The following is a 20,526-nucleotide window of genomic DNA, read 5'->3' as shown; positions in this document are numbered from 1 at the left end:
TTGGTACAGAGTTTTCAAAGTGGTATTGTCGATATCTACAGTCGCGATAAAATTCGCAAATTGCGCACGATAGTTAGGTTTTCATTACTGATATATTAACAATAAATTTCAATATATTAATAATATATTAAGTACCTACGTGATATGCCATGTGTTTCATTATTGATCGCGGAGCAACGATCTTTTAAATAGAAATAAGTCAAATTATATTATACTACTATGAAGTTAGGAGAATACACTTTTTAGATGTACAAATTAAATATAACATGAAAGGGATGTAAAATATTGAGTAAAAGATATTTTAAATGAATACGAATCAAAAATAAAAGACTTTTTCATAAAAAGTAAACAGTAGTCGGAGTTCTAATGTCTCTTTCTTAAGAAAAGGAGAAGTCTAAAAAAAGGGAGAAAAAATATTCGAAAATGAGGTTACAAATGCGTTGTTTTTACAAAATGTTGTCCATTTTAGAAACAGATCATTTTCACAATGAACTTCTTGGAAAGAAATGTTTACCAACGAAAATATCGAAGAGAGAAGGTTCAAACGATTCTCTACCTCGAGATCGAAGCGAATTACATTGCATATACGACTGTCGCGTTGCCATAATCGGTATAGGGGGTGTTGGTCAATCTTTGGCGCATTTGCTGAAAATAACTCCTGGAACAGTGACGGAACTTCGATTGTTGAATAATAGCGATTTTTCGGGAATAATCGAAGAATTAAATCAGATACCGACAAAACTTCCTATTAAAGCTATATGCGGAAAGGAGAATTTTTGTAAAGGTCTAAAGGACGTTGACATTGCAGTGATAACGGCTGGCCGCCCGAGAAGGAGTGAAAAAGAAACGCGAGAAGAACTTTTCACGGTTTGTATGTTGAAAGTTAAATGAATCCAATGAAATCTACAATTATATTCCTATATTGATTTCATAGGAAAATGCAGAGATTTGTTCACCCTTATGTAAGATCTGTGCCGAAGCTTGTCCTACAGCAATCGTAGCAATAATTACGGATCCGATCGACAGCTTGATACCTTTAGCTGCGCATATTTTCAAAAAAAATTGCACCTACAATCCAGCGAAATTATTCGGAATCTGCGAATTGGATCTTTTGAGAGCGCGACGTTACTTGGCCGATTTATTTTGCATAAATCCAAAATGGACTTACGTTCCCGTTGTAGGTGGTCACGGGGAGAATACTATAGTTCCATTGTTCTCAAAGTGTCGACCTAGCGTAGAGTTGACGCAGGAGGAAATGATGGAGCTTACCAAGGCTGTTAGAATGGCCGGGTGTAAAATCGTGAAGGTAATTAACTTCCTTAGATTATAACTTATTTCTTGGGATTTTATATATATATATATAAAAAAAAAGAAGAAGAAAAAGAAAAAGCAAAAAAGAATATATGTATGAAGACAAAAAGAATCTATTATAGAAAGAATGAAGTTCTTTTAACGATATTTCTTTACAAATGCGACGATTAATAAGTGGTGTATTGGCGCCAACCTTGAAGCTTTCATAATCGATACAGGTAATGCGATGAAGTTGATGAAGTTGTAACGATCGTTTCGAATCGCATATCCATCGATCATTATTTACGGCCTTGATATTCGAACCAGATAATAACGTTTTTGTTATTAATGGCAGTGAAAATGTTTCTTGACCGTGAGATCTTCTTTATAGTTTCTAACGAACCTCGTCGACATTTCAGATGAAAAAATTAAGTAGCACGTACTACATGGCTTTTGGAGCTATGCACTTTATTCACAAACTTGCCCGTGCCGTTCACCACGAGCCAAACATAATTGTTTCCGCATACACGGAATCTAACGTGACCGGGGCTCCTTTCTTCTCGAACGAATTGTTACTTGGACCAGCTGGGGTCTATAAGAATTTAGGTTTCGGCAAGGTTAACGTATTCGAGCAAAAACTCATCGACGAGGCAGTCAAGGCCTTACGAAAGCAATTCGACTTAGTGGAGAAGTACATTGATAAATGCAACATTTAAAATCAATCGTAAAGTTACAACAGTTTGTTTTTTCGTGGAAGAAAAGGAAATTTGACAAAAATCAATCGATTAATCGTTCCCTTTCCCTTTTCTCTTTGTATTTCTTTTCTCTTTTTTGTTTCTTTTTCTTACATCCTTCGAGTACAAATCATTAACGAATAATCATCCAAATACATCTATTTCTACGAATCAAAAAAATGTTCTAATAATGATTAAAGTACTACCGAATGAACTTTATGTGTATTTTTATTTAAAATAGAATTTACCATTTAAGCCGTAATAAGAATCCAAACTTATGATCCCGTTTACGAGCATAAAACGTGCGACAAAGTTAATGATTTGCGTCCCGTCGTCGTACCACCTATCGAACGAGCAATTCACTCGCCGCTTGGATTTTCAAATGAGATAAGAGTTAGAAATGATTTCCACGTCGGTACGCCGGACTCGATGTACCACTAACGCACGTATAACGTTAAAAGCGGAGGCGTGACACACGCAACGGTTCGGTTATGTCGTAAATTAGTCATATGCCAATAAGCGCTTAAATTACACCTAGTTCTTAGGCCGAAGCAAATTAGATGGAAACGTCACGATCTTTAGTTACCTTGCTTGATCGATGAAAAGACACTACGATTATTGGAAAGTCACGTTTTCCTCAGTTTGTTTTTCTCTTTTTTCTTTTTCTTTTTTCTTTGTTTTTTCTTTTCTTTTTTCTTGCTTTATTTTTATTTAATAATTTTATACGTTTCCTCGCAAGAAAAATATTTTCCAACTCGAATTTATTGCCGCACGCCGGTCATACTGATTTCTAAGTTAACGATCTATAAACCTGAAGAGATTAGAATATCGCGATAGATTTTGTATCATGAAATATGATGGAATTAGCAATATTTTAGAACAATCGTGGAAAGCTGACACGCACGACCGACGATCGAGTATAAAAGACCGACAGGTTAACAAGGTCGAGCGCGAAATATCGCGTAAATCGTCGACGTAAAAACGACGTAAAGTAGGATTAGAAGGGAGCGAGGTAGAATTTGAATGAGATTAGGACGACAAGCAGAACGATATTCTCGTTGATACTGTAACGCTTTGCTTTGGCGTACGTCGAATGGTAACGCGAGTGGGAATCGTTACGCGAATTGTTATGCGAATCGTTATGCGCTCGTCGATTCGTAAAGTTGCCATCGTCGTAATCATCAAAAGCTACGATCAAAGGCTCTCGGTTTATTTGCATTAAATTTCCATGAGATACGACTTCTTAGAATTGGACAAATGTTAGCTAGTCGAACTTCATCGAAGAAGTCGAAGTACTGCTTCTTCCTTGCTCTCTCTCTCTCTCTCTCTTCATATACTCTATCTCTTTCTATCTTTATAGGACAAAATCACGATAATAACGCGATCACGATTAGCCGTGAGCCACTAGTATCGTACATTAGATATCTGAAAACTAACGATCGCAAAATAGTTTTAGAGATTAATTTCAAAGTACCGATAAGCGAGTTAGCGAACCAGTTTCGAACGTTTCGATTGGAACGCGCTGAGACTCGTCGAGAGGCCTTATTTCGCTAGGATTAACGATCACTGTGCACGGACAAAGATTTATCTTTGTCGGGAATACCGAAAGAGAGATGCCGAAAGGGGTATGTACCGGCCGAAGAGCTCGATCATCATCGTCGTCTTGGTCGTCTTGGTCGTCGTAGATGCTCGAAACCTTCGAGATCTCTCGTTGCTGGCAGATTTATGTAAAGTACTTTGACGTAAGGCGTTCTACACTCTCTTACTTAGATATATGTATACGTTTAACTCTATACATTTACGATTTTCCACGTCGCATATCTCGAATATTTCAGATTACGTCGTTCGAACCGATCCATTTATATTACTCGGTTCCTCGATACCTACGCGTTTCTGTTTTCGATCTTCCTCTCTCTCCAGGAAGATGCCGTGCGATAATCTTCCTTTGTGCTATATCGAGTAGCTATATCAAGGTAATGGAGATGGTTGGTCCTAAAGCATAATAGATATAATTTTCTCTATTTCTCTTTCTCTCGTTCTACGTACGCGCATCCATCGCATCGATCCATTTATTCGAGCCACTCCTTCTGTTCGATGTATCACCGTGCGTTCGATGCTGATGCAACTTTATTAATGACATTAAACAGCGCTAGACCTACTCCCGTTCGAGAGAAGAAATAGACAAAGAGAGAGAGAGAGAGAGAGAGAGAGAGAGAGAGAGAGAGAGAGAGAGAGAGAGAGAGAGAGAGAGAGAGAATAGGAACACATCGAAGAAGAATGGCTTCGTTCGTATATTTCCTTTTTCAAGTAGAAGGACGAACGAATGTCTGAACTAACAATCTCTAAATTATGGATTAAGGAGTCATCGAGTTCTTTATCAAATTCGCTAACTTCGAAAAGTCAACTCACGGGGTGGTCCGAAGAAGAGACGAAGGTTTCGAACCAGGTTTTCAGGTCGCGATCGTAAAGAGTTAATCGGAATTCGCGATTTTCAGAATTTCGCATCGAAGAAGTATTTTTAACGGATCGCTCATACTCTAATATTAAACCACGACCGGCCGGTCGAGTGGACGTAGAACGGATTCCGGCGATAAGTCCTTCTCGAGATGCCATTAGAGAGCCGGACTATACGGCGCTTATTTCTCTATGGCTTAATAAATAACAGTCTCGAATCTCGAGAAAGAAAGAGAATAAAAAAATGGGGGGGGGGGAGGGGCAGAGAAGGATAGAAAAGAAAGAAGAAAAGAAACAAGAAAAGAAGCAAGGAAAGAAAGAAAGAGAGAAAGAAAGAAAGGAAGAAAGAAAGATAGAAAAAAAACAACCATAAAAGAACTGGAGCAAGGAGCGTCATACTGCTCCTCGTTTCCAGAGCTACTTGGACTTGACACGAGAGGGAGCAAAGAAGTAGGACACGTTCGAGATTTCGAGATTATCTTTGAATCCATGACAATGTTCTGCCAGTTGTCTAGTTATTTTCTTTCTTTTTCTTCTTCTTCTTTTCCTTGTTCTTTTTGTTCCCTCTTCTTAACGACCAATGATCTAATTGACCGTTTCGATCGTGCGAGACACCATACCTATTTTCGCATACGACCAACGCTAAACTTTTGTCACCTTGGCATAATTATCGTTCGGCCGTGTGCGAGTTATTCCACGTCCATATCCATCGATCCTTATCGTCTCTGCACAGGGCGACGCTGACCCGACGTTAATGATCCTAATGAATCGTGTCATCGAGTCGTTGACACCACCAATGGAGGTAGCAAAAAACGGAAGTTATCTCTGCGCTTCGCTCGATTATCATCGTGTAATGCCTGTAATACGACTATAAATATGCTTGCGCGCTCATTTCTCCTTTTATGTCGAAGACGAAGAGATAAATTGATCTTCCCTTTTATCAATTTCTCTCTCTCTCTCTTTCTCGATATCTTAATGAACGAGATTTTACAAATTATTCGAAAAGAAATTTTCTATCCCGATACGAGGAGGAAATATGCACGTTCGAATGACTTCTAGGAATGCAGCAATTTAGCGACAACGGTCAAGCTTGGCGCAGCTAATTCCATCTCAATCGGTACGTCGATAATTTGTTCCAGAGCTTGTTGCTCTGTTGCTATGTTGACGGAAGATGACCCCCGTTGATCTTCATATTTTCTGCAACGAAACTTCCTAACATCGATCGAAATCGTTTTCCTCTTTTATTACGACAAAGTGTGCTCGGCTCAGCATCTTTTGCGGTTCAAAAATCGATTTTTTTCTTCTCTCTCTCTCTCTCTCTCTCTCTCTCTCTCTCTATCTGTCTCCCTCTCTCTCTCTCTCTCTTTTCGATTTTTTCTTTTTCTTTCTTTCTTTTTTTTTTTTTATTCCAACGAATTCTTCCAACGAAGAATAAACTCATCGATCATCTTATATCTCCCAATGAAACTTCTTAACGGCGTTCGAACTCGCATGTTTTTGTTTTCCTTTAGCTTTTTATAAATTTCGAATGGTTGGTATACTTCAGATTTTCATTTTTCTATACTAACAAAGTCTTCCAACAAACGTAGTACTCGTTGCTCGAAGCTTATTCGGATAAACATTCACTAATTTTAGTCCCATAATCCACAAGCCGTGAGCTAAAACGTAGATCCCGAGATTATATCGACGTTTCCGGATCGAGAGGAAAGCAGGCGGGATGATTCGATCGTTTCCGTTTGTTGTAAAGTGCTCTCTTACGATCAGAAAAGCAAAAAGAAAAATAGAGGGAAAAGAAAAGAAGAGAAAAGAAAAAAAGAAAAAAAGCAGAAAGAAATAAATAAGAAAAAGAAAAGAAAAAGAGGAACGAAATAAAAAAAGGAGAAAGAGATGAGAGGCGAGGGGTAACCGGTCGTAACGAAGATCTTCTCGTTATGAGAAGATAACTGCAACGCGTTATCCTGGTCATCGGATCCCTAGTCGATGATCTCTCATCCTTGAGAAGGAGGCGGGCGTAATTCGTGATGGAGAAGAACGTAAAGAAAAGAAAAAGAAGAAGAAAAAAATGAGAGAATGAAGAAAGAGAAAAAAAAATGAAATAGATAAGAAAATGACATTTTCACGCGAACGACGATTCTCAAGTGTCACGTTTTAATCAATCCATCGTGCGTTGTCCGGTCGGAGTTCCTAAAGAGTCACGAAGAAAGTTAGATAGGTGAGTACGTATGTGCTTGCGGGGGAGGGGAGGGTGAGAGAGATGGAGAGGGGAAGAAAGGGAGGGGAGGGGGAGGAGAAAACCGAAAGAAAAGAATTCTATTATAACTATCGTAGGTGCATTTCTAGTTTCCAGTGTCAGACAGTATGGTAATCGGAAACGTCTCGTTGCCAGGTGACAGTGGCGTCGTGACAGTGGCGCCTTAAGCCACGTTCATACCGCACTCCTCGTTCGGAGTGCTCGCCGCAAGTATAAAGTTGCTCCTCCATCGAGGGGAGCCGTCAGTTCTAAACGACACCTCTGGAAAGTACGCCGGAAGAATACGCCTCCCTGTCTCTATCTCTTTCTCTCTCTTTTTCTCTTTTTCTCTTTCTCTCTCTCTCTCTCTATCTTTCTATCCCCTTGTTTCTTCAAAAAAAGAAAAAAAAAAACAAAAAAAAACGAAAAAAATCACATACGTACAGACACGGACACAGATACGTGACGTTACATATTAAACATTTTTCCTTCCTATTTCATTCAAATATTTCATTCCTTCGTTTAAATCGGTACGTTCCGTGTGTTTGATCATTATCGAGATAAATTCGCGAGGAACGATGATACGTCGTTGTTAACTTTCGATTATTTTCGTTAAGGAAACAGAAGTGATTCGATGATCAGTCAAATGCGTGGGAGTTGACGGTGAACGTGCCAATTTTCGGAGGGACAATCCTCGACACAACCAATCCCACGTATCTACTGTTCCAATCGATATCGGCTCTCGGTAGATGAGCTCTCGAAAGAGAAGTTTCGACGAACAAGAAGTGGAGACGAACACCGCAAAAACCCGTCGTGTGACGTGCGAACGCGTGAAAACCGCGCGACAGGATGATATCCATCTAGTACTTTGATTTGCATCGAATCGTTTCTACGGTGTCATCGGTGTTATTGCGGCTCCGATGCAACAGGTTACTTCTTCGGAATACGTACGTCACGGTATTACTGCATTTCCGCGATCGTCTCTCTACACGGAAAAGTGATAATTGATATAATTCGCGTATGCGCGATTACGATTTTCGTTTAATTCGATTTACGTATATATTATTATAATAATGTCGCGTGACATATCGTGAATAACTCTTTTGTGCCACTCCGTGTAAATCCGTAGGTACTTGTTTTCTTTTCTATTTTATTTTTTTATTTCTTTTTTATTGTTTTTATTTTTCTTTTTTTTTCTTTGTTAATAATATACGTACATACGAGCTAACGTAACATAGATAGGTAATTTACGATTAGAAGGAAGAATAATATCTCTCTCTCTCTCTCTTTCTCTCTCTCTCTCTCTTCTTCTTTCTCACTCTCTATCTTTCTCTCTTCTGTTTCAACGTCGTCTTCAAACTTGATCTATTTTTTACGCTCGACCTTGACTTTGCAATCTCGAGAGTTTCGGGCACCGAGTTTTCTTCCTCGCAGAGGGAAGATCCAACTCGACTTTGTAGGTTATCGTATATCGGCGAAATGAGTATATAAAAGAAGACGAGGAATCGACGGCACCGATCAAAAGCTTTCTCGCGAGTACATTCGTTGCACGGATCGAACGATATCTTATCCGTGTGGCGATTGCACGCCACGGATCGCCTTTTTCTTTTTAAAAGAGCCGAGTATGAGGCATACATATACGTATATGAACACGTTAACTCAGACTAACGTATATATAGGAAACTTATTAATAGTTCTCGACGTCGCGCTCAACGGATAATCATAAAAATAAACGGCATTTTAGTCGTCTTGTTGAGAGGATGCTCTTTCTCTCTCTCTCTCTCCTTCTATCTTTCTCTCTCTTTCTCTTTCTCTCTCTCTTTAACATGATTCCTTGCGTTTGCATATTAGAAAATCGTTGAGAAACGACGATACAAACTTTCGACGGGAACACCAAGGATAAAAGCATTCTCGCGATTAATATCAAAGATCGGGAAATAACACGAATAAATTACGAAGATATTAAATAGCCAAGCCAAGTTAAAAATTTTCTCACGTCGCTAGTCGGAAAGTTCTCTCCTCTTCTCCGTTCATTTCGGTTTACCAGTTGGCACACTGTGTTGCGTGTATGTACCAAGATAGACGGTTTAATTAATTTACGATCTGTTTTGATACGCGTGCTTCGCAGCTAATATCCGCGTAACGAAGTGTAATTTTACGTGCGTTCGTCACGCGTTTAACGTATGTAGTCGTAGGTACATATATATATATATATATATATATATATATATATATATATTTATATACACACATCGTCAGCAGGATGAACGAAAAGGAAGAGATAGACGAAAGATTTTAATCGAGCTCACGTGAGCTTGGCGCTAACTAATTATCGTTCGAACGTCTATTAAAAGCATGCAAATTATCGATAAATAATAACAGAGAAGGAAGTAAGTAAATGCTTATATGTTCAATATATAGACGTTCGAACGTGTACCAAACAGACGAATCGATTCTTTCCTTTCCCGTCGCTCGAGTTATTTCCTCGTATGTTCAGACTGTATTAGAATCGGTCGATTCTAAGGCCCGCTGACAACTGGAGCATGAAAAAGCGTTAGACGCGTGCGCCACGTAACGCACCCGCAAGTTGGTATATGCACGCAACAACGAATGATAATCTCGACACGAACGAAGGAGACACACGGTACGGTACGATCGAGGAATCTCGATCGCACAAAAGGAGGATCACGTGATCGAGATCTCTCGATCGACGAAGAACGAATTCTTCGCAAAACGTCACCTCCATGACCTACTAACAAACGTGTACTACAAACAAATCACCCACGAAACTGCAGCGATGTTTACGCCGATTTCTTATCTACATGTTTCTTATCTCAAGAATAGTGTGTGTATATATATATATATATATATATATATATATATATATATATATATATATATAGTTGAACGGGGTAACTTTTATCTTTACTATCCGGCTTATCGTCGCTTGACAGTTTCCCCTGTGCCTCCAAATATTCATAATCATTTTTGTTAAGGAGCAGACGGTGTCGCTGTGAACTCGAAAGAAAAAGATTTAGAAAAAAGAAACACGAGAAACGAAAAACGAGAAAAGAAATCAGGAAAAAAGCAACGAATTCTCCCGAATACTCGCGACAAACGCGAGAATCGAGATCGAAAGGAATGTGATGTGATAATTCGCGAATTACTTCGATATTGTTATCGATGGATATCATTCGATGTAATCTCCAAGAATCTGAAGAAGGAAAACTATCGAGAAAGGATGCATCGTGATTGAATTCGAAAAGAAAAGTTTTCTTTTTTTTTCTTCTTCTACCCTTACTTCTACTTCTACTTCTACCACTACCACTACCACTACCACTACACTACTACTATTATTACTACTACTGCAACTACTGCTACTACACTACACTACTATTACTACTACTACTACTACAATTTGTGCTGCTTCCTCGTCAACTTCATCGCCGTCATCATCCTGTCGTCCATCCTCGAAGATGCAGCGACTACTCGGACTATCCTCCTTTCTGCTCCTAACTTTAACGGTAAGTTATGTATTCGCGGCACACTAAAGGTATCGAGCTTTGATTTATTGCACCATTAAGGTACTCTTCGTTCGTCCCCTTATGACATCAGTGCCAATATCATATATCAAACGAATGATCATGAAACTCGCCACGTCGACGTCTAACTCTACATATTTTTTTCCTACGTACTCTCGATATCCATACTTTCTTCTTTCCTTCCTTTCTTCCTTTCTTCCTTTCTTCGTTCATATACACAGTATAATAATATTGCTGCTTTTGGTCTATCGTCTATAAATAATAAATAAAAAAATTTCGAATAATAAATAAAAGAATCTCCTTTGCCTCTCGTTCTCAACTTTATTACGTAAAAACGTAATAGCTAACGTTTAAGTAGCTAACAAAGAGACAGAGAGACGGAGACAGAGACAGACAGAGACAGAGACAGAGAGAGAGAGAGAGAGAGAGAGAGGGAAAGAGAGAGTGAAATAAGATTTTCTCACTTTTTCATCATTTAACCCCTCTCGATCTGTCTTCGCATGTTCATACGTTCGTTATACTTTTTTCGGACGAGCAATAAAATCGCATTCGCATTCGCTTCGACTATAAAAGCTGCCGTTATTGCGACCCGTAACACGATCCTCGTTTTATGAAAGAGAGAATTAAATATGAGAGAGAGAAAGAGAGAGAAAGGAGAAAGTTGAAAGAGAACGAAAGAAAGACAGAAAGAGAGAGGGTTGACTTACCAAAAATAGCCATACGACGATCAGACCCGTGTGTCACGGTCGAATATTATAATTTGTAAGCTTCTCGAAAATCTTGCTCGGTCGTTCTTTTTTCCTACCACATCACGACGACGTCCAAAGAGCGGACTCGTCGAAAGACAAATTACAGGACCCACGTTGCCCGTGGTTGGTCTTCCTCTCTCTTTCTCTTTCCCTCTTACTTACACGTTTTACACGGCTTACTTGACGCTTAAAGCGCCATGCCATATTTACTTCGTTACTCTTCCAAAGCGAACTGGAAAGTATTCTTTTTCTGTCTCTGTCTCTGTCTGTCCGTCTGTCTGTCTGTCTGTCTTTCTCTCTTTCTCTCTCTCTCTCTCTTCCTCTCTCAAACGAAAAGATCTCCTTTTCCTTCCTCTTCTTTTTCGTCCTTCCTTATACTCCTCTATTTCTTTCTTTTTTCTTTTCTTTTTTTTCCACTTGGTCGCTTGCTCTCTCGCGAGATAATCCTCAACGATGGCTTGTCTTCTACCAAGCAATAAAAAGAATCACGGGGCAAGACAGTAGGTTTTCTTCGTTTTTCGATGATAAGAAGCTTTCTCTCTCTCTCTCTCTCTCTTTCTCTTTCTCTCTTTTTCTTTCTCTCCCTTTCAAAGGACGGCTCACTTTTATCTGACTCCAAAAACTCGCTTGTACTCGTCTCTCTATCGCTGGTAATATATAAAAATTAATTAATCTCCCTCGAAGAAAGTATCCAAGAGTCATTACATATATTTCTTTATTGATAAGACACCGTACCGAAAAATGTATTCATTAAAGATACATCGAAAAAAAGAGAAGAAATAAGAAAAGAAGAATTGAAAGAATTTTTGATACCTACGTTCGCTTTGCTTCGAGAATCTCTCTTTCTCTCTTTTTCTCTTTCTCTCTCCTTTTCTTTCTCTCTCCGACATAGAAAGATTTATCCAGGAAGTTCCACATCGTGTGGAACGCGTTCCCGCGGCTAAATGTTGCGAGTAATGCGTATTCTTAGACACCGACGTTGTATCGGCAGGAACTCTCATACTCTTCTTTAAAGAAAAGGGAGATAGAGAAAGCGGATGAAAAAATGAGCGAGCGAGATAGAAACAGATAGAGACAGAAAAAGACAGAAAGAGATAGAGACAGAGAGAGAGAGAGAGAGAGAGAGGAAGAAAGAGAGAGATAGAGAGACAGAGACACACAACAGCCACACATATAAAAGCATAAAAAGAACATTTTAAAAGATAGAAAGAAACATTTTTTCCGTCGAGTAAATCAGAGCGTGGGCAAACGGCGACGCACCTGTTTCGAACGAGACTATCCAAACAGTAGCGTTCTCGATATGGAGCACTCAACGTTCGGTTTTAAGCACGTGCAACGAGATAAGCAGTTTTCGCACGTAATGCATTCCGGGGCCCGATTAAAACGTGCCCGTTTTGCATGCTTGCCTTTTACTACTATTCGAAAGAAAGGATTCTTAAACACGTTTCGTCCCGATAGCTCCCTTTTTTATTTGTTTTTTTCTTTTCTTTTTCTTTTTCTTCCTTTTTCCAAACTTTCCTTTCGAGGTCGACCGCATCGGATCATTTTCATTTTGCACGTCGAATGCATTCATCTTTCTCGTTCGCGCCTCGACCAACGTTAAAAAGCATATCGAATTTGCCGCAAGATTACGCGCGTGTCTTCTCTCTCTTTATCTCTCTTTTTCTCTTTCTTAAATATACACATCACACATGCGAACACACGCATATACTTACACAGAGATTTTTTTTCTTCTATATTTCTCGTTTAAAAGATATTATCACACATGCCGGAACGTCGATTTCATCCGATTAGTTCTTCGAGGAGACGGAACTCACATTGATTTAATTGCTAGGAGTATCCCTTTCATAGAGATCACATCGATATCTCGAACCTTCTTTCAGAACATCGATATTATTCTAATTGAAGAGAAAGAGACAGAATGAGAGATCGACGTCGATCCAGTCCGAAACTCTTCGACATTTTTTTGACCAGCTTCCGATCGATCGACCGATCGATCGATCGTTTGATCCATCGATCGAATAAAAGCCGCGCCCAAAGGGACACTCCTCCTTTCTCCGTTGGATTAACGGCTGGAGCACGACGTACGAACCTGAACATCGACTTATCTGTCACATGGGGCAAGATGCTTTCATGTTAATTGTATGAATATCGCATGAGCGAACTTTGGCTATGCGTCTCTCTTTGATATAATATAATTTATGATATAATATATATATATGTATATATATTATATATATAGAAGAAAGAGAGAGAGAGAGAGAGAGGGAAAAAGACAAAGAAACGATTAATACTCTCGCAATTTGTCCTAGCTTTTATTATTACAGTTCGACACACCATCGAGAACTCCTACGAGAACAACTTTATAATTGAGATTACGAAAGAAGAGAGGCATACATACTTTGTATATTATAGTGTATATACATACATATATATATATGTATGTGTATATACATATATATATACATACATGGAGAAAGGAGAAGACAAGCGGAATGTACCTTTAGATATAACCCAATCCGACGTGGAAAGAAGTATAAGGGGAAGGCAAGAATAAAAATGAAAAGTAGAGAAAAAGAGAGAGAGAAAGAGAGAGAGAGAGAGAGAGAGAGAGAGAGAGAGAGAGAGAGAGAGAGAAAAAGGAAAAAGTTAAAATAACAAAGTGAACTGATCTCGCTTTCTCATAAATATGCAACGAGCCTGTCGTAAGAATGCACGCGCCAATTATGCACGCTCCCGAAGCTGACTTTATTTTTGGCACCTTCTCGGAAGAAAAAGAGAAAAAAGAAAGGACGGAAGAGATAGAAGGAAATACGGAGATGTGGATAGAGATGCACAGGGGGGAAGAATGAGAAAGAGAGAAAGAGGAACGACAAAAGATAAGAAAAATAAAAAAAAAAAGAACAGGAAAAGAGAGGAATAAGAAAATGAAAAAAAATAATAATAAGAAATAATAATAAAAAAAAAAGAGAATGAAAAGACGAAGAAAAATTTCTTCGCTTTTCTTTTGCGATCCACTTCAATTTACCTCGACACGTTCGATGATGGGCAATTTTCGATAGGACGTAATAGCCATAATAGTCAGTTTAATGCTGCCGCTCATGCTCGTCGTCTTCTGCCGGAAGAACGGTACTGCTTTTGACGTCGGCCAGACGAAAGCTCGAAAGATCTCTTCCTTGTCCTTCTAAATTTGCCTCGTGTTATACGAGACACGGATATACATAACTATGTGTGCACGTATATATGTGTAAGTACAAAAGAAAGAAAGAGAAAGAGAGAGACGCCGAGGCTCTTATTACGATCGGCCTTGCACCGTGCGAGAAGCTTTTACTCGGACGTTTATCCATTTCGCGGGAAAACATCGTCCGGTCGTAATGCTTATCGAAACGTTACGCTCGTAGTCAAGCCTTAAAATTTGCTACGGTGTTGTTTTATTTTCTTATTTTTAACTATGTTGTAGAATAGATATTTTACACATATATCTATGTATCTGTATGTATGTATGTATGTATATATATATATAGAATGAGTCAATAATTATAAATAACTCTTTACTCTCTCCTCAGGATGAAGTAATTTAAAATTAAACTATGCGATTGCACTGGATTAAAATTTATTTTTTAATTAACAAATGTTTGAATAATAATTACTTATACGCTACTCGTACGATGTCTCTTCTAGAACATCGTGTGTTGAAAATAATAATAAAAAGTGAAGTAATAATCTGTAAAAACGAGAGCAAAATGAACAGAACGTTGTGTATACATTTTCTCTTGATTATTTCGTAATAGAGATGAACGAGACAGTACCTGCACTGTGCGCATCCGGATGAAGATAATAAAGAAAAAAGTAACAAGAGATGCTTATCACGGATGCACCGTGAAAAAGCGTTCGAAACAGGCGTGCCCTCAATCGCATCCTTCCTTTTATGCACGATCGAATCTGTGTGTCACGATCGAAGGAACTAAACTATCAGGGTTTTTAGTTTTTATACGGAAACGTTCCGACGTTTATCGTTGGTCGTCAGCGAGATTGTTGTCGACGTTGTAAAACGTTATAATGTAACGCGATACTTTTGAAATTATTCTCAACACGTCCTTTTGAAAAATCGTCCTATAGAAAATGTTTTCTTTTCTTTTTTTTTTTTTTCATTTTTCTTCCTCTTCCTCTTCCTTTGATACAAGAATTCTCTATGAAATATTCTCGATAAATAACGTACGAAGGCGATAAATAAATTTCTCGTCTCTTTCGAAAGCTCGTTTGTGTTCGACGTAAAATATACGAGAGCCATGTCGTTTTGGTTGACTTTAAAGAGCGCTATTATTGATATACGATTTGTTGCAGTTCTCGGTGATTTCAGTCGAGTGCCACCTGATCGATGGGATCTTTACAGAACCGACCTTAGAGCCAGGTTACAATCTTGTTGCTACCGTTCCACGGGGTGCAGTGGCATTGAACGTGACCGAGTTACGCCATACGCAAAATTATTTGGGTGAGTTAGCGGTATCTCGATTTATATACTAACACTTATCTTCTCACGATCGTAAAATATTTTAACTTTTCCTTTCGTCCCGAACTCGAGTTACGAATTAATCCGCACAAGTTGATCGTACCTTTCACAGACACCAAATATAACACGTTGCATGTAACTTGATGATTCTAATAGGGTCAAGGGGTGTGGTTGACGCTTAACGAGTAAGCAAGGTAATACCTTATACTGGCCTCTTACCATGAATGAAGTATAAATCATGCACTTTAAATATAATCCTCTCTTTACGATCGTTTGAGTTAAGTAACGACGAAACGACATCATTTCATCGGTAATGTTGCATCGTCTTACGTAGTGATGTAAGTCATGATACAAAGATTTTCTATTTAAATTTTTCTTTAAAATTTTTTCTTTCTCCTCCCCATCCTACCCTTCCCATCTCTACATCGAACTGAAGAGCGAACAATGGTTATTGTCGAAGGAGTTAAAAGAGGAAGAAATAAGAAAAAGAGTATCTATTTCGGGGAGACTATTTCTCTATTATCCTATCTTGAGATCTCGAGTATCTCGTCGTAGCTCGTCGAACGCCTCGACGTGTCGTCGCGCATTTTAACGTCGTGTATCGTGTAATCCAATCCCCTTCTCGTCGACAAGCAGGACAGTAGACGACGGCTTCGTGTGTCTCGCTAAATTGGATGCAGTAGTTCGTGTCACGTGGATTACATAAATCTTACGATCGTAGTCGTCGAGCTTCGATTCCGTTCTTCGTTTATCGTTCGAGATCGTTGATCCCTACTCCGATGACTCTCTCTTTCTCTCTTTCTTTCTCTCTCTATCCATCTATCTATCTCTCTCCTTCTCGCGCGCACGCATATACGAGATCAAATTGGAACGATTTACTTTTCGGAGTTGTTCCGACGGAAGGAAAAAAAAAACATTCACAGACACACGTACAAACGCACGGATACGAACAGAAAGAAAGAAAAAAAAAAAGAAGTAAAAAATCAGGACCAGATGATAAAGTCGATAATTTATGAAATCGTTATCAGCGATCAGATTGCAAAATGGCAGTTATTTGCTCAACGGGAACTACAGCATCAATTGGTCCGGCGAATACAACGCAGCTGGCACAACATTCTCATACATCCGGCAGAGCTCACAAAATTTGGAAAGTTTCTCGGCTGCAGGACCATTGCACGAACCCATCGATGTTATGGTAAGGTCCCTCTCGAAAACGATTTTACTTGCGCACAAAAAATAAGCAAAAATTCCGGCAAAACGAGCCGATTCGAGCATTATTTATAATCCTGCTTCCGCGATAAGAATTCTTCTTCTGTTTACGTAGAAACAGGGAGAAAGAGAGAGAGAGAGAGAGAGAGAGAGAGAGAGAGAGACTATGCCAGCATGCCGAGAATTCCAAGATATTTTATGATGACCGTAGGCTACCAAGCACGAAGATCTAACTTTCGATCTCGAGAAAAATGTTCCTTTATGTTTTACCTCTCTCTCTCTCTCTCTCTCTCTCTCTCTCTCTCTCTCTCTCTCTATCTATCTATTTCTAATTCCCATTTTATACTCCCTTACGTTGTTCTTATGTCGATATGGGTTCATATAGGTGTTGTATCAAGAGCCCAATCCTGGTATAGTGTACCGTTATATCATTCCTGGAAGTAGTGCCAGTGCACCGAGCAACTCTCATCTCACTCGCAATACAGGTATGATTTCTTACGTAACGCACGATGCATGCATGCAATTATTCCCTTCGCGGAGTAATGCGTAAAATCGCGATTAACACAAAACTATGCATATATATATATATATATATATATATATATATATGTGTGTACGTATATAATGAACGTAATTATTATCTTATTGCGAAACGAACGAATCGTGAAAGAATGATAGAGAGAATGAGAGATAAATCGAGATAAACGTCAATTTTCAGTTTTAAATAGACCGATCGAAGCAGCGCCAGCAAGTACCTCGCTCAGAAAGTAAGAACGCCACAAACTACTTTGCGGAGGCAATGTAAACGAGGTCGTCGTTAGTTCAATGTAAAATACTCCTATTGTTTGTCTCGTTTACTTCTAGAGCGGACAGCACGAGCACGACAGCAACTATAGACGACGTCGCAACGAACGCCTCGTATGTTCCGAGGCGATACAAGAAACGAAAATTTGCATGGAAACCGGCCGGTTACACGGAATGCAATAAATCCTGTGGCGGAGGTATCTGAAAATTATTCTAATTTATATAATAAAAATAGTAAGCATAAGATATGAGTAGAAGGAGAGAAAGAGAGAGAGAGAGAGAGAGAGAGTGACGAAAGTTTCCGAAGTTACTATAACTCTCTCTCGTCGTCTAACAAATACTGTTTAGGTATCCAAACGTTGAAATATGCGTGTGTACGAGAACACACGCAGACTCAGGTCTTCGATAAGAGATGTCACACGTTGGAGAAACCACGAGAGATTCGATTAAGGTGCAACACCAATCCCTGTCCCCCAACGTTAGTTTTACATTTGATCTTTCTCGTATGATAATCCTCTGGTATTTTGTGAGAAAATAAGAAAAAAAAGAAATATAGTTTTATCGTTGTTTTAGATGGAGACCAACCGCATGGAGCCCATGTTCAGTCAGCTGCGGTACCGGCGTACGTACACGAGATCTGGAATGCGTTCAAGAGATCAGATCGACCTTAACGGTAATCGTATCCGAGGGTGCTTGCATGGAGCCAAGAAATTTACCTATCAGCGAGATGTGCAATGAGGCACCTTGCGAGGAAGCTACAAGAATACCGGAAGCACAGTCTTTCAACTGGAACGTTGGATCTTGGTCCGAGGTATCTCTATTCGTTTCGATCCATTCTCTCTTTTCTTTTCTTCTTCTCTTTTTTTTTTTTTACTCTTTTACTTTATTCCTCAACGTCATGATCTTGATCAATCGATCGTGACACGATACTGGTAATCTTGCGATTTATCTTCTTTTTAAGCATTTCATCTTCAGCTGTTATTTTTCGATATAGTGTTCGACGACGTGTGGGGTAGGTAAAAGAACAAGGCTCGTAACGTGCGAACCACAGGAATACCTTTGTAACGTAGCGGAGAAACCGATTTCTCAAGAGGTTTGCGACTCGGGTCCTTGTACCGTGAAATTTTCTTCTACCAATGCAATTTCGTCGACCGAACCACGGGTAACCTCTCAATGGCTTTATACCGAATGGCCTGAACAGGTTTGTAAAATCGTTTATTATACTCGTTCGAATAAAATCGATTCGAGTCGATGGATTACGATGATTTTCTTCAGTGTTCCGTTGAATGTGGTCTCGGCATGCAAAGCAGAAGAGTCTTTTGTGAAAAAGATTCCGAGGAGGAGTGCGATCCAACGACTCGTCCGGAAACATCGAGATCTTGTTCGAGTAATAGAACCTGTAGCGGACAATGGTTTGTCGGTCCTTGGTCTGAAGTTCGTGTCCTTGTAATATAATATAAAGTATCATTAAATTAGTCAAAAGTAACTAATTTAAAAGAGTCATTGAAACTTCGCAGTGCTCGTCACATTGTGATTTTGGCGAACAAATCAGAGAAGCCGTTTGCGTGACTATACTCCGTGGTGCTCTTCGTGTCGTCCTCGATATGAATTGTCCTGCGAATAAACCGGAAACGAGGAAATCTTGCAGAGGTCCTCCTTGCACGTTTGCTTGGTTTACGTCCGATTGGAGCGAGGTTGGTCGTTCTTTTATTTTTTTTCTCGTTTCTCTTTCTCTTTCTTTTTCTTTTTTTGATTAATTTGGAGAAAACGCTTCTATCCGAATCACGTTGTTTCGTTATTTTCAAGTGTTCTCGATCCTGTGGCAAGGGTTTGCAAAAAAGAGAAGTCAAGTGTTTGTCACCGGAAAATCAATCAAACGAGTATCATCAAGTAGTTCGTTGCGACGAGGACGAACGACCAGTTTCCCGACGAATTTGCAATGATTATCCCTGTAAAAACGATACTCATGGTCCTGAGAATGTACCAAGAGTGTCACAGGTTCAGGACGATCCAGAGATATATAATGGTATGGTATCTTCCTTTTCTTTTTTATATATTATTATACTTGTTATCGATCGATCGATATCGAACAAATTAATTATCGCGTTTATTATAGAGAAATATTTATTTTTCTTCGTTTGTACTGAATTTTTATGATCGGAGATCGAATTGTTTCAGGTCTCGAAGAGAATCCATTCTGCAAAGATAACATACCAAATTGTGCTTTGGTGATCCAAGCTCGTCTCTGCACTTATCAATTTTATCAACGATCTTGCTGTCTTTCTTGTTCTAGAGCTAAACACGAACCGGAATGAACGGATAATTGCAATTGAAAGATATTGAATTTATAAATAATTCGGCGATAAATAAGCGCGAACGAAATTGTTTGGAAAAATTTGGTTGATCCGTTAACGGATTTTAACAATTCCACGATCGTTGAAGTATGCTAATAATTCGTAAATCGGCGAAACACGATGGCTATCAATATTCCGTCTTCCAATTACGAAAACTTGGTAGTTTTTAGTAAAAAAATATGCTTTGTACGTTTGCTCAGTGGCTTAGTCATAATCCATTCTGTCTTTGTCAAAACATGCGATCTCACGCTAAGAACGAAACGTTAAATGACGCATTTCAACTATCAATTGACGATCCTTATGACTTTGCAAATTCTTCATACATTCGAGGAATCGTTCACTGTCAAATATTTTTCGTACGACGCGAGTAAGACTCGTATAAGTAATATGTTCAAACACGTTTAAGACGTTTAATTAAACACGTGGAAAAATATTTCAAGATTCGAGACTGATCGCGCGTAATTTGAAACGATGATGAAAATCAAAATGTGACGTTACATTGCTTTTTCTTTCTTTCTTTCTTTCTTTTATTTTCTCTTTCATATATCTAATCCTTAGTTGTATCGTTTATTAATAAATTAAGAGACAAGCTGCTTCGAACATTTTCGAGAAAAAGAAGATAACACAAACGTAGGATACAACAATCCTAT

General features: G+C 38.9%; 1 protein-coding gene across 12 annotated transcripts; it reads left to right on the top strand.

The window, feature by feature from the left end:
• The first annotated feature begins 406 nt into the window (after nt 1–406).
• On the top strand, nt 407–20,383 carry LOC127064173 (thrombospondin type-1 domain-containing protein 4-like). Of its 12 annotated transcripts, XM_050994820.1 has the most exons (15): nt 7,056–7,238; nt 7,326–7,837; nt 9,705–10,232; nt 15,344–15,491; nt 16,538–16,704; nt 17,104–17,203; nt 17,437–17,485; nt 17,583–17,719; nt 17,871–18,000; nt 18,096–18,333; nt 18,517–18,723; nt 18,798–18,956; nt 19,040–19,216; nt 19,329–19,548; nt 19,701–20,383. In XM_050994820.1, exons 3-15 carry the CDS (start codon nt 10,185–10,187, stop codon nt 19,835–19,837), a joined length of 1,917 nt encoding a protein of 638 aa, XP_050850777.1. In that variant the 5' UTR covers nt 7,056–7,238; nt 7,326–7,837; nt 9,705–10,184; the 3' UTR covers nt 19,838–20,383. The 12 variants fall into 12 exon arrangements, with proteins under 12 accessions (XP_050850773.1, XP_050850778.1, XP_050850784.1 ...); XM_050994816.1 differs by lacking the exons at nt 7,056–7,238; nt 7,326–7,837; nt 9,705–10,232 and adding exons at nt 407–867; nt 935–1,306; XM_050994821.1 differs by lacking the exons at nt 7,056–7,238; nt 7,326–7,837 and adding an exon at nt 6,839–6,997.
• The last annotated feature ends 143 nt before the right edge of the window (nt 20,384–20,526 follow it).

Source organism: Vespula vulgaris, chromosome 5 (genome assembly GCF_905475345.1).
Source record: "Vespula vulgaris chromosome 5, iyVesVulg1.1, whole genome shotgun sequence".
NCBI classification, from domain to species: domain Eukaryota; kingdom Metazoa; phylum Arthropoda; class Insecta; order Hymenoptera; family Vespidae; genus Vespula; species Vespula vulgaris.
Note: the sequence above shows the minus strand (reverse complement) of the source record. Positions and strands in the feature narration are given on the sequence as shown.

Excerpts from the sequence above, each read along its gene's own strand:
- LOC127064173 (XM_050994816.1), top strand. The coding sequence starts at position 424 with ATGAGGTTACAAATGCGTTGTTTTTACAAAATGTTGTCCATTTTAGAA. Across the intron at positions 18,724-18,797 it reads ATACCGAATGGCCTGAACAG|TGTTCCGTTGAATGTGGTCT; the intron begins GTTTGTAAAATC and ends GATTTTCTTCAG. Across the intron at positions 19,549-19,700 it reads CGATCCAGAGATATATAATG|GTCTCGAAGAGAATCCATTC; the intron begins GTATGGTATCTT and ends GAATTGTTTCAG.